Source organism: Xiphias gladius, chromosome 10 (assembly GCF_016859285.1).
Source record: "Xiphias gladius isolate SHS-SW01 ecotype Sanya breed wild chromosome 10, ASM1685928v1, whole genome shotgun sequence".
NCBI lineage: Eukaryota > Metazoa > Chordata > Actinopteri > Istiophoriformes > Xiphiidae > Xiphias > Xiphias gladius.
Genome location: NC_053409.1, coordinates 8,334,570 through 8,347,927, shown reverse-complemented (window position 1 = coordinate 8,347,927; position 13,358 = coordinate 8,334,570). Strand labels below are relative to the sequence as shown.

General features: G+C 37.7%; 1 protein-coding gene across 3 annotated transcripts in view; it reads right to left on the bottom strand.

Moving 5' to 3' along the window:
* Nucleotides 1-3,477: 3,477 nt before the first annotated feature.
* Nucleotides 3,478-13,358, bottom strand: part of sntg2 (syntrophin, gamma 2) — a 78,831-nt gene continuing 68,950 nt past the window's right edge. For 2 of the 3 annotated variants that reach the window (XM_040137657.1, XM_040137658.1), the window contains exons 15-17: nucleotides 5,766-5,858; nucleotides 5,203-5,313; nucleotides 3,479-4,556 (exon numbers count right to left, since the gene is read on the bottom strand). In XM_040137657.1, coding sequence (XP_039993591.1) covers nucleotides 4,428-4,556; nucleotides 5,203-5,313; nucleotides 5,766-5,858 — 333 coding nt within the window. In that variant the 3' untranslated portion in view covers nucleotides 3,479-4,427. Of the gene's footprint in view, nucleotides 4,557-5,202; nucleotides 5,314-5,765; nucleotides 5,859-13,358 lie in introns of all 3 variants that reach the window. The other variant, XM_040137656.1, reaches the window with a different exon arrangement.

The following is a 13,358-nucleotide window of genomic DNA, read 5'->3' as shown; positions in this document are numbered from 1 at the left end:
TGGAGGTGAGCTATGTTTAAGCCTGTTCAGTTGTCATAAATAGCACTTACTGTCTATATCTGTATATGTACAGTATGGTAAGTGGTCACATCTGCTGTCATCAAAGCCCTCTACCCTACCCTTTTAATAATCACACCATTAATTGAATTAATTAAAAAATGACGCAGTCAAAATATCGTAGCCCTTGATGAATACTGTAGTTACTGTTTACACAGGTCTTATTAAAGACCTTACTCTGATACTGACACTTTGGAGCATAATTATTTACGGGATAGAACTTGTATCTTTCCCTAAAACTTAACTTCAAGCACATAATTGATTAAATAAAAGGGCAGACTATCAGCAGCAGTCATTCTTCCTTCACTGTGCCTCCATCCTCCTGAGCCTATTTTCTAACTTTTGTAGGGAACACTAGCAGTGAAGAAGGCTAGGGCAGTGGTCCTGAAGTTGCCCTGGAAACTTCACCTCATCACAAATACTTCAGTTAGCATTCAGGGTCCAATGCTTCCAGTGGAGTCACCTGTGAGAGTCACAGCCCATTGATAGTTGAGCAGTGTACTTGAAATTCAAGCTTGACATGGCGCTGATGCAACTTCATGATGCTGTGTGTGGGGCAGCAGCTGTCTGCGACTTCAGCAGCAGGCTAAAGATCATCTCAGTGGTGGCTGTCTGTGCACTATTCTTATCAGAGTGGCTGGTTTAGCTTCAACACAGAACTGTTTAAGCCCAAATTTCCCAGCAAATGATTCTTGTAGTTTGTTGAGAATGAAGCGGGAAACATACAAAGAAAAACTTGTGCCATATATCTGAATATTTTGTCCTCACTGTGGTATCAGGCAGACTATTATGCACAACTCAGAGTATGCATAATTCCTGTTAAATAGTGGATAGACAAAACATCTGACACCTGTACAATATACTGCAATCCAATACTATGAAAGCACAATAAATTCTTTTCTCTGTCAGGAGGTGTTGAATCCACTTTATGATAATTTCTTCCACTATAGTCTCGTTTTGTTATTCAAATATCTCATTAAATATCAGTTAGTCAGTTTTGATGATAGTCTCTCTCTGACCACTGCTGGTGCAATTCTTTGCCCTCTTTTTACCTCTGAGGTGCCTGATGATGCCTTTAAAAAAAAAAAAAAATTACAGAGTGTGTGTCAAAGCTGAAACATTGGTATCAGCTTACCAGGGCTATGGGTTACTGATGGTCAGTGTAATATTTTTCTTGCATGTCTGTTTAATAATAGAACACCTCTTATGACACTGTCATAACACAGAATAAAGTTAATCCATTTAATCTATGATAAATTTCAGTTTATTTCTTATGTGGTTCGTTGGTTCATTTATATATATAATTTTTTTTTTCCTGTTTTAGGCAGAAAAGTTTTGTTTTTACAATACAGAGATTTACATTGTGAAGATGCCTTTGAAAAACCACAGACAATCATGAGGAAATAGCTACAAAAAAAAAATGTGGAATCCAATTTGAAATCCAAGTTAAACGGCTTTTGGCCCCAAAACCACACAGTATGTGAAAACTCCGCAGTTGGTTCAGATTTTCTCCTGCTTCATGGAACATGAGTTATCTAAATGCTCCATTTTAAAATCAGAAAACAGGCTTGGACAGGTCAGTGTTCAACATATTGAGGTTTATTTTGTATTCCTTTAATGAGGTCAAGTCAACTTCAACTCATATCACCTATTATCAGTGATCAAAGGTTCGGAGGTTTTCTGTTGCTCTAAATAACCCTGTATCCTCCGTGACTAAATTATCTAACAATTACTTTGGCCCACATAATGCATTAAAAACCAAAGCTAGAAAAGGTTCCCAGGGCTGGTCAAGCCCAGTTTTGCAGGTACCTCTAATAAAAACAGACAACCATTGTCCTGTTGTTATTTGCTAAATAACATACGAGGTAGTGAACAGATTCTTAGCATCACCATGTGGTTACCCACCAATGTCGTCAATGCACCACAGCAACCTAAAACCAACTGCCTTGGCAGGAAAACAGATGTCAAAAAAATCAAGGAGGTTTGGCCAAAACTGATCCAGTGTGACCATCAATCCTTTGAGCTACCTCTTAAATAATGTATGACCTCCAGGCTTGTGTTTTTATTCCTGCTATTATTATTACTACTCCGTATCAGGGCACTGCTGCAATTTGAGACTGGTTAGTCTACACTTTAAGAACACTTTGCTAATATGATTACTGTTGTTTTATATCAGGGCATTGCTGCAACTTGGGCCCACTTGCCCAATGTTTTTATCTTTTACATTTTTTACAGTCTTATTCCTATCTCCACACTCTGCTCATTTTATACCTAAATTTATTCACTTTTTAATTTTTAATTGTTTTATTGTGTGCTCTCTTCTTGATTTTATTATGCTATTACCTGTACTTGGACATGACTACCTAATTTCGTTCCCTTTCATGTATAACATGTTCTGGAATGACAATAAAACATCCTTATCCTTTCATGCTTGTGGCCATTTCTGCCCAATATGCAAATATACGGACATTTATGCACTTAAGGTAAAAATCACCACAGAAAACCAGGGTTCAGTCTCCTGCTGTCATGCCTCCAGCTTGGTCCTTCTCCAGTCAAACCAGTTGAGAGCATGTGCATCCAAGACTTCAACTGACCAAGCCAGCTGACTTCTTGTTAACCCCCCCGCACAAATACATTGGGATAAAATAATTCAATCTTACGGCTCCTTTAGACTTTCCAAATGATATTGGTATGAATGGATGAAATTGTGATAAGATTTCGTGTCATTTCTGGGCATTTGTGATTCTCTTAAAAATGTATTCACCATTTTACAGCCACTTCCTTTCCAATGATTGTGTATAGGAAAAATGCTTTTTGTTCATCACCTGAATGCAGAAGTTGTAGTCACCCAGTTTGGCCACTTCTTCAAGATCGTTTCACAGACCAGCTCCATACCTGGTTTACTGGGCGTTAGGTGTAGTTTCTGCTGGTTGCCTGGAAACCTCATGGCGATGTCAGAAAGCTATTTTGCTCATCTGAGAAATAGTCCAAAACATAACCTCTTGGAAACCAACCAACTCTCAGCAAGAAAGCGTAATTTTGAAATATTCCCCGTCATCCAGATGATACGAGATTCACGTACCGAATCTCATGATACCATCCTGATGACAGAACCAATTAGTTGAATGAGTGCTATGCTGCAGCCTAGCTCATTTTATACCAAATTACACATGACTGGGTAATGACTGGGACAGGTTAGCCCAGCAAAATCAGACAATCTCTAGTAAACATAAACCTTTTAGGAAAGAAAGTCATTTTATATTTTGTCTTCAGTAGCCAAACATACTACTGAGACAGACCTAAGCATGAGGTGTGCAGTTTTATTGACTGGGCTAGCAGATAATAAAGTTATATCCACTGCCACCCCTCCACTTTCAAAGTTATAATATAAACCCACAGGGAGCTGCAACATGTCTCGTACACTAGGCAGTTTTGCTTTATGAGCAGTTTATTGAAAACACAGCAAATATGTATAGTAACATTGAAACCATTACATAAAGCAACTGAAGACAGTTTTTATTCCCCACTGTATTAAAACGGCAGCTGATAAAAGTGGGTCTTTAACAATATTTTAAAGCTGAAATGCCACATTTCAGTGAAATGTCATCACTAGCCATAGAGATGTGGACTTCAGGCATTTTAGTTTTATTAGATACAAAACATGGAGACAATAGCACAAACATCATACAATTTAGCCCAAGCCAATGCAGTAGCCCTACAGTAAATGCTGCCTGTGTGAAGTTTCTTATGTTTCATTTTAGTTGGGACTATATCAGAGCGGTGTTGATCCAATTCAGTGGTTATTTGGAGGCTAATTAGACTGCATTATATTGTAAAATGATTGTGTTATTTTTCTCTCCCTTTTCACAGACATGGCAAAAGGGAACTAAATAAACAAGAGGAACTGGGAACAGAGAATGATTACCTTTTCATTACGGTTCTACTGTGAGAGTCTGTGGCAAATGTGAATTCCTCCCATGATAATAAGCCCGCATCAGATTCATGTAGACTGTTAAAACTGTACTTCCTAAAAACAGCACCATATGGTCCCATGGGTGTTACCTTTCAAAGTGACAGATTAGACAAGTAACCTGCTCTCAGAATCAGTGTTCATAATGTAATGAAAGGAAAAACTTAAATAAATGGAAGAATCGTGAATCTGTTTAGATTGTGTTTTTTTCTACTTTTCAAAAATTAATTACATCTTCCTTCCATCTTTAATTCATACATTATCTACCTCTATAATCTTTTACAAATATTTTTCAGTAGTTCATACAAAAATAGCAAGAACAAGATATACATAAATTGTTTCTGTGCATAAAATACTGTCGATTTGCCTCAGGTGCACATGACGATGTGGATGTGTCTTCTTAACTGTTCATGTAATTTCCAGGGAAGCTTTGACTGCACATAAAGAGAGGGTCCATGGAGGCCACTTTGGCAGCGATAAAAGAATGTATACAGTGGAGGACAGCTGTCAGATTAGCAAACTCTAGTTCCTGTGGGGGGAAAAAAAGTCAAGGACAAATCAATTGTTGTATGATGTTCATATTAAAAATACAACATTTTTAAATGTATGATCTCTTCAAAAACTGAATCTTAGTGGGCTGTTTTAATTCACAACATACTTGGGAGGAAAGGTTCCTTACGAAATGTTCAATAAATTTACCTATAAGTCCATTAGTATCAGTGAGTAATAACTAGTGCAGAATAACCCAACTAAATTTCAACACGTCACTTTACATATTTAAAGGACCAGTGTGTAGGGTTTATGGGGATCAATTGGCAGATATGGAATATAATATTCATAATTACTGCGTGTGTTCGTTAGTGTATAATGACCTGAAACTAAGAATCGTTATGTTTTCGTTAGTTTAGAATGAGCTTTTCATATCTAAATACGGAGCATGTCTGCCATGTTTCCAGAGTGGCGCAGAACAGACGAACCAAACACTGGCTCTAGAGAGGGCCTTTTTTGTTTTTGACGTCACCCGAAGGCCACTGTAGGTTCTCCTACACGCTTGGAAAAGGAGGGTGGAGGGGACGGGTATTCAGTAATCTGCAATCTGAACCTTACTGCTAGATGCCACTAAATCCTACACACTGGTCCTTTAATTTCGATGAAAATAAAAATATTTATCTTACTTTCATTTCTATTTGCTTGCTTTCAGCATTCTTGAAAAGGAGTTTTACCCTGGTTTTCCCATCATCAGAGGAGCCTTTAAGTTGAGAGAACTTATATCGCCACAGTATAGTCTACAAGGGAAGGGATTATAAAACACAGCAACACATGGGTTTCAATAATTACCACACCATTTAAGAACTGACATTTTAATGCGCAATAATGCTTTGAGGAAACATGTACCAGTCTTGCAGTGACTCAAGGAACATAAAATATACCCACTGCAGCGCTGACTCAATATTTAGCAAGACTGCCAAAATAATCTCACAATGTACCTTTAATAACAATACCCCACCATCTGAAAAGTCCATTGTGTGAAACTAGTGACATTTGAAAGGCTATCTTTATATGTTTTGGGAAAATGCGGGTATTTCAGAGTTATTAAAAATCATTGGAAGCTTAAGTGGATGAGTAAATAGTGTATCAATACAGGAAATAAAATAGTCCAACCACAGTCTCAAGAGCAAGGCAAGGGCAGCACAGAGCCAGGATGTCAACAACAATTGTGAACTCAGTAATACTGTACCTTTGAAGTGCCCTCTGAGCAGGTGAAGCCCAATCCAAAATCTATAGTGAAGCACAATACATTCCCCTGGCTGCTGCACATGTAGCTTTTGGACTGTTGAGAGAGAATTGATACCCATGAACATGTTGATCTTCATATCTTTGTAATGAAATTTTGTGCAAATAATGCTGTGGTACATTTAATTTTTTCCCCACATTTGTAGCAGTAAATGCAGTCCACTGTTACCAGGAGATGAATAAATAATTTATTTAGTATTCATCATACTCAGTGTTAGCACTTATTCTTCTTTAACACAGGCTTTTCTCCCTGCAATATTTTGAGTTGTCATAGCAGAAAAAGAACAGGTGTTACTAGTATAAATAACAATGACTCCATACTGTTTTGTGTTAATAAGCCATATCTGTGTTCAAGAAGAACCTAGAACTGGCACACTTGAGGGGAATGCAGCCATTATCATTGTTATTAGTTACACAGTGTTTGACCAGTCAAAACATCCATTGTAAGAAAGGTCTATAAAGGATATACTCAATTTCACTGAATAATTACACACTCAGGGCTAACTCATAAAATGATCCTTGATATAACCTATGGTCTAAATGCCCAGTTACACCAGCATTTAAAAATTTCTTAGTGAAATCAACTCCGTTTTATGGAATCAACTTTAGTGAACTTTGATAAATTTGCATAATTGCTAGCAAACGGTCCTAACGGAGGGAACAGAGAGCTGGAGAGTCCAAAATGGAGGAAGCTTGTCTTATTAGCTGTGTTGCTCCATCCATTTATATCTTAGCTCCTCTGTACGGGTGTAAATTCTCCACAAAAAAAATATAATTAACATAATAATAACATAAACAGTGCAGACATGCTCCCCTGGATGTGTCCTAACACCACTGGATTAGCTGCGGAGACTCCCAAACCAGCCTTCCTGCTTCTTACTAGCACAGCAAGGGGGCTAGACATAAAGTATCAACTCCAATCAGGACTTGGTCTGATGTCTGCTGCAGAGGCAAATCCAGCAAGAAATCAAATGAAAGACCCCAACGCTCACTCCACCACCTGAACTCTCATTGCAAAATAGGTATGATCCCCTGACTGAACAAAATATGTGCTAATACTAACTGCGCTGAACCCGGGGAAGTCAATGACACCACTACCATAAAGGCTAACCAAAACCCAAGAAATAGCCCTTAAACTACTACTAGGCTGAGGGCCAGAGGAAACATTGCTAACTCCACACCTGATAAGCCAGACACTATTCTGTCTGGGGACTCTATAACCAAGCATATAAGAATGGAAAAGACTGAAAATCTAACTATGGCCGACACATCTGTCAGGGAGCTAACAGAGCTGCTGACAGTTATCCTCTCTGCACCTCCAAGTAATATGAGGATTATTATCCTTGCTGGTTCTTTTGACATACTGCGAAGGACGGAGAAAGAAATCAAATCTCCTTCAAGCCTCCTTTTTAGACTCCTTGGCCTGAATACATGGCTGACATCAGCATGCCTCACCTATGGGATAAAGCTTATTGACAATTTTAATATCTTTTGGAAATGTAAAGACCACTTTAATACTGATGAGGTTCATCCAAACATCACTGGATCCAGACTACTTGGTGCCAACCTACGTCATGGCCTTGGGATGCCATACCCAAACAAGAATGTGTGCAAGAAAGGATAGCGTACACAGCCAGACAGCCAGGAAAGGAGGAGGGATTGCAGCTGTTTTCTCTATAATTACAGTTTGTGTGTAATAATAATACACTGGGTGAATTTATATCATTTCTGTATCTTGCTCTTGAACTCAATTATAAGTGCTAAACATTAAATTATATTGGCCACCAAGGTAATCATCACTATAAGGAATTCTCAGAGCTGACCTCACTTGGTATCACTAGATATGATATATTAATCCTGAATGGAGACCTGAATATTCATATTAATAAAAAGCATGACTCCAAAGATAAGGAGCTTGTGAATTTACTGGACAACTCACCCAACATGTAAATTAAGCCATCCACCAGTGTGGTAACATTCTAGACTTGATAAACAGGTCTAACCATTGATAATATTTCAGTATTTGAAATACCTATTTCTGACCATCACTGTGTTATTTTATGCCAACCTAATCTTAAAGACTAAAAGCGAATTTTTGGTTCAAAAGCAACTCCTAGATGGCAAGGCTGAAGCAAAGGTCTCTAATATTATGAGATCATTTGAGCCATACAGTTATGACTGCTCTTTAAAAACATGGTTGAAAATTTCAACAATACCTTGTCATCGGCTTTAAAACTGCTGCTCCACTCAAGGTTCAAAAGAAGTCGATTGCCTGAATCTCTCAGTGGTTAAACAATAACAGTGTTAATGAGATTAACAGAATCTGTCAGGCAGCTGAAAGAAAATGGAGAAAAGCTAGGCTCACAGTTCACTGTAACATACACAAAGAAGCCATGACTGCCATAAAAAAAGCAAGAAAGGATTACTTTTTCAAGATTATCACAGAGAAAAATGGAAATTCTCAAATATTATTCTCCAGTATCGACCAGTTAGTCAATGCTGTCCCCAACGCCCACAGTTCTCTGCATCAAAATGGGAAGAACTTGCATTGTTCTTCAATAACAAAATAACCTCAGTTAGAGCCAGTGTTGCTTTTGATGTAAGCACAGACCCTGTGAAAAAGATGTAACGATGAGCAAATTCACCTTTGTCACATAAACTGAGCTTTGCAAGACTGTCACTGAGTGTAACTCCTCCACGTCATTGACCCTATACCTACAGAACTTTTTTTAAGCGGGTGCTCGGCAGTGTTTCAACTCATGTGCTGAAGATTATCCATACCTCACTTCAACACTGGTATTTTCCCAGATGCCTTTAAAACAGCTGTTGAAAAACCCTTACTGAAGATACCCAACCTAGACGGTAATGCACTCAGGCTTTAGAACATACCACAGCACTGAAACTGCTCTTGATAAAATAATCAGACTAAATTCTGATGAAAATAAGGTCTCAATTGATGTCTTCTTAGAACTAAAGTGCAGCGTTTGATATGACTGATCATGATATCCCAATGAATCGTCCCGAAATGTTGGTTGGTCTTTCTGGGTGTTAAACTGGTTAACCCCATCCATCAAAGGAACAATGTTTTAGGTCAGTCTTGGAGAACATGTGTCTGGAAAAAATTATATCTTCTTTGGGGTGACACAGGGGAACTGCCCTGGTCCATTATTATTCTTACTATATATGCTGCCACTTTGTGACATCATTAGAGAGCATGATGTATGTTTCCATAGTTATGCGGATTCCACACAACTGTACATATCTGCTGAGCCAAATGAAGCTGCAGCTATAAACTCCATTACTACCTCTCTTGTGGCAATAAATAAATAGATGAGCAATAATTTCTTAGTTCAACAAGATTCAACATGGACCAAACTGAAACCCTACTAGTCGGCACCTAAAACCATAAGAGCAATGCTGTTTAACAATCTAGGGAAATTAACTCCCTGGATTAAATCTGAGGTTGCGAGTGTTGGTGTTATTTTAGATTCAGATCTCAGCTTCAATTTCCATATTAACAAGGTAAAATACACCATTAATATATCAAAAAGATGCTGTAAAACTGATTCATTCCTTTATTGCAAGCCGACTTGATTACTGCAATGCACTTTCTACAAAAAAAAAAAAAACAAACCCCCCCCCCAGAAAAAACAGACTTCAAAACTTTGCAGTTCAGCGCTTAAGCAGAACCAAGAGGAGAGAGCATATTAGTCCAGTTTTAACTGCTCTCCACTGGCTTCCTGTAACATTTAGAATTGATCTTAAAGTCCTCCTCTCGGGGGTATAGCCTTTGTCAATTATGCTTCAAAGCTCTGGAGCACACTACCTATAGATACCAGGCAAGCCAGCTCGCTAAATATTTTTTAAGGAAAACTAAAAACTTCTCTCTTCACTTTAGCCTTTAACTGCTATGACTTTCCTAACATTGGCCAGAAATACTTTTTGAACTTTGCCTCACACATTTCCACTGCTGCACTTACATTAGATTCGGATAATGTGGGTATCAAAAAAAAGAGTCATTTGTAAACTGGTTTTGTAGAAAGCAACCCATGTAATCTAATTGTCTCATCCACCTCCCAGTGTTAAAAAAAGTTGTTGTACGAAACATTAACGTGTCATGAATCCTCATACAGAAAAAAATGTGCTTGTTGTTTTAACTGTAATTTCTGGATTTAAAATCCCTTTTTTTATATTCACTTTGCTAATATGTAAATTTTACAAGTGGAGAGCTTTTTTTTAAAGTGCCAGTCCGACACGTTAGGCTTGGAAGATCCGATAACAAGAGAGAATCTGGTTTTTTGTCGTCCTGCATGAGTTGTTTGCAAAAAGCTGCATCCTGTGAAACTTCCTGATAATGTCTAGACACATGACAGAGGAAATCCATTTTGGAAGCCATAAATCTTTAATGCTCATTTTGTGGCTGCAACAAAAAGAAGCATGTGTCAACATTCTTTTCACAGGTCTTTAGAAAGCACTGATGTGTCTGCTCTCTGTGGAACAATATCCTTCTGAATATCAATATCCTTCATTTTTGTCTTGTGTTGTCCATTCAATTTGAATATAAATATCAGAAATTTATTTTGATTTTCTGTTTGTTATATTTTCTTTTATATCCACCTCTTTTTTTTTTTTTTTTTCCTTTCACTTGAGAACACTGTAGGGACATGGTGATTTTAATTATAGCGTGCAATGTGCAGTGAATTTGGCATGGGACTGTACAGTCCTATTACTTAGGCCTCAACCCCCGTCTTTTAGTGGTGTCTTGAATTCAGCTGTGACATGGATATAAAAAAAAAAAAAAAAAAAAAAACAGTGGCAGGCCAGCTGCTAAGTTCCTGCTGTCACCACATGTAAGACTGTGTTGTGATATGGAGAGCGGTGACTACACTTCACTAATTGGAAGGGATTTTTCTGTGGGACTTAGCTACTTGTAATGCAACATGAAATATTTTTTAAGAAAATCTCCTTAGCCAAGTCTGACAGAAGTAAGGGCATGTGTGAGGGATTTAATAAAAGAGAGGACAGGTGTGACGAGACGAGAAGAAGGTTAAGGTAGGCATCTCTGAAATTAGTAAAAAATCCAGTATAATAGTAATAGACTAATTTAACATGCTGGGAGGCATTGTTTCCTTTACCTATTCTGGTTAAAACTTGGCAAATTTTTGCACCTCTGATAACACCTGTTGGGTATGGTTCTGTATGGTCAAACGTGTCCTCTGTTGTACCTCTAACCACAGCCAATAGTGATGTCACTGTGCACTGACCACACCATGTATACATCACTGCAGCAAGGTAAGAACTTCAACCATTCAACTTCAGCTTGAGAGGACCTAGCGTTGTCCAAAGCCACTCTCTGCATTGTTAAAAAATGGGTTGGGCTGGTGTGGACTTCATCCTGCGTGATGCTGTCTATCAAATGCTTGCTGTTTGAAAGTTACAACACAACAACTAAATGCCTTATTATAACAAACAACTCATTTGTATGTTTCAACATTTTTTTCCTGTTGGTCAAGCTACCACTTTGGTTCAGAGTGAACAACAACTATTGCATTGAAATGCAATGAAATTTGGTACAAACATTCATGTTCCCCCTCCGGATGACTTGTAATAATTTTAGTGATCCCATGACTTTTTATCTAGCACCATCATCAAGTCAAATTTTTAAATAAGTTTTTTTTATTATTATTTATTTATAAATAAATAAAATAAATAAAATAAAATAAAAAGTAAATAAAAATTATAATTTTAAATAAAATTTTTTTTAAAAACTTGAAAAACTAGTGACATTCCCATCAGCCTCAGTTGTCATTTGTGTTTAGTGCTACCTAGCAAATACCATTTTGCTAACATGCTAAACTAAAATTGTTCACATAGTACACATAACTGCTAATCATCAGCATGTTGACATTACTGTGAACATTTTAGCATGCTAACATTAGCATTTAGCTCGTCGCTATGCCTTATGGTGTACAGCATTTACCACTCTGAAACTCTCGGGGTGCTGCGCGAAATGGCTCAGCTACAGTGCTAATGTTGTTAGCAGGAGATTGCTATGTTTCAGAGAGTCATGCAAACCTGGTGGCTTCATCTGCTTATTAATTTTTCAGTTGGTGAATATCCTTTTCGTCTAGTCTGCATATGAGGGCAAGATTGCTACTGTACACTTCTGGAAATTCAGAAAAACAGACACATTTTTTCATACATCTTTCAGTTCAAGCAGTGATCAACAGTGATTGGCTTTGCCCACAAAGGTCAGTACAGCTGTTGTCAAATTCTAACAAACTGGAACTTCACACAGAGCCATTGCAACACACCACATACACAACAATGGCGAGGCATGAGCAAAAGCTGTTTTTCCATGATAATGTAAATATGCCTTTCATCTTGTTTAAATATCTTCAAGAGGCTGTGACAATGAAGTAAACCATGAGTTATATTTAATGCTAAAAAAATGCAGTTGGAATCCCTTGAATTATTGAAGAAATTATGTTACTGCTTAAAAAAGTGTCATTTATGCAAAGCGCCTGCCACCATTGTCATCCAATTACAAAAAAGAGTAACAGTAGCACAACGCTTTAGACATGCACATGTATACTAAGGTGCGCCATCTACAGGCAAAGAAAGTTACAGCTTCCGCAGTTTTGACCTATACCAGCTGCAGGCAAATTACATTACTACTTGTTTTCTATTTTTCAGTTTCTAGTTTTTTTTTTCCCCATTTTGTACATGTTTTGTCCAAGACAAAAAATGAAGAAAAGAATAAAAAAGAAAACTAGCAATATGAGCTGACTGGGCTGTGTCTTTGATAATGAATATTAGGACCATGACCTTAGGGGTTATTGGGTGTCACTTATATCATGTACTTATAATGAAAATGAGAATATCACAAAATTGCATAGCAAGTTTGTTTGCCATTTAAGCCAGTAGGACACCCCAAAAGGGAAATATGACACAACTTGGTATCTGTGAGCTAAAGACCCCATCAATGCCATGTTGGGTTTCATCATCGCCAAAAAAGAAAAAAAATGCACAGAGGGAAAATGCAGGCTGGACAATTTTGTCCTTTATACCCCCTAATCCTACCCCATCAGCAATGTTTATGTAATGCACACATCCAGTCAGTTTGCAGGTCAGACTACGCTGGCTGAGTGCTACTCAGAAGCCACAGGAGGCTTGCCTAATTGGTTGGAGAACAGAGAATCACAGGCAAATTGAAATCCTTCATCACTTCCATTGGTTTCCCAAAGGATGGTGTCCCACATTTGCATCATTAAAGACTGAAAAAATGCTGCTTTTATAATTATGTGGGGGTGGGGCTGCCCATGCAGCCCTGACTTCAAACTCCAGAATCCCTTAGAGAGATACTCTCATAACATCACTGTTTTTATTGAAGGTGTTGGTCTATCTTGAATATTACATATGTAAATCTTTCAGTCTATCAAGAAGTCAGATTTTGGCACATTAGGCTGTATTAAATTTGAAATCAAAGCTCTGGTTAATCAGATTTAAACAGCATTCAAGTATGACAGTAGTTTGA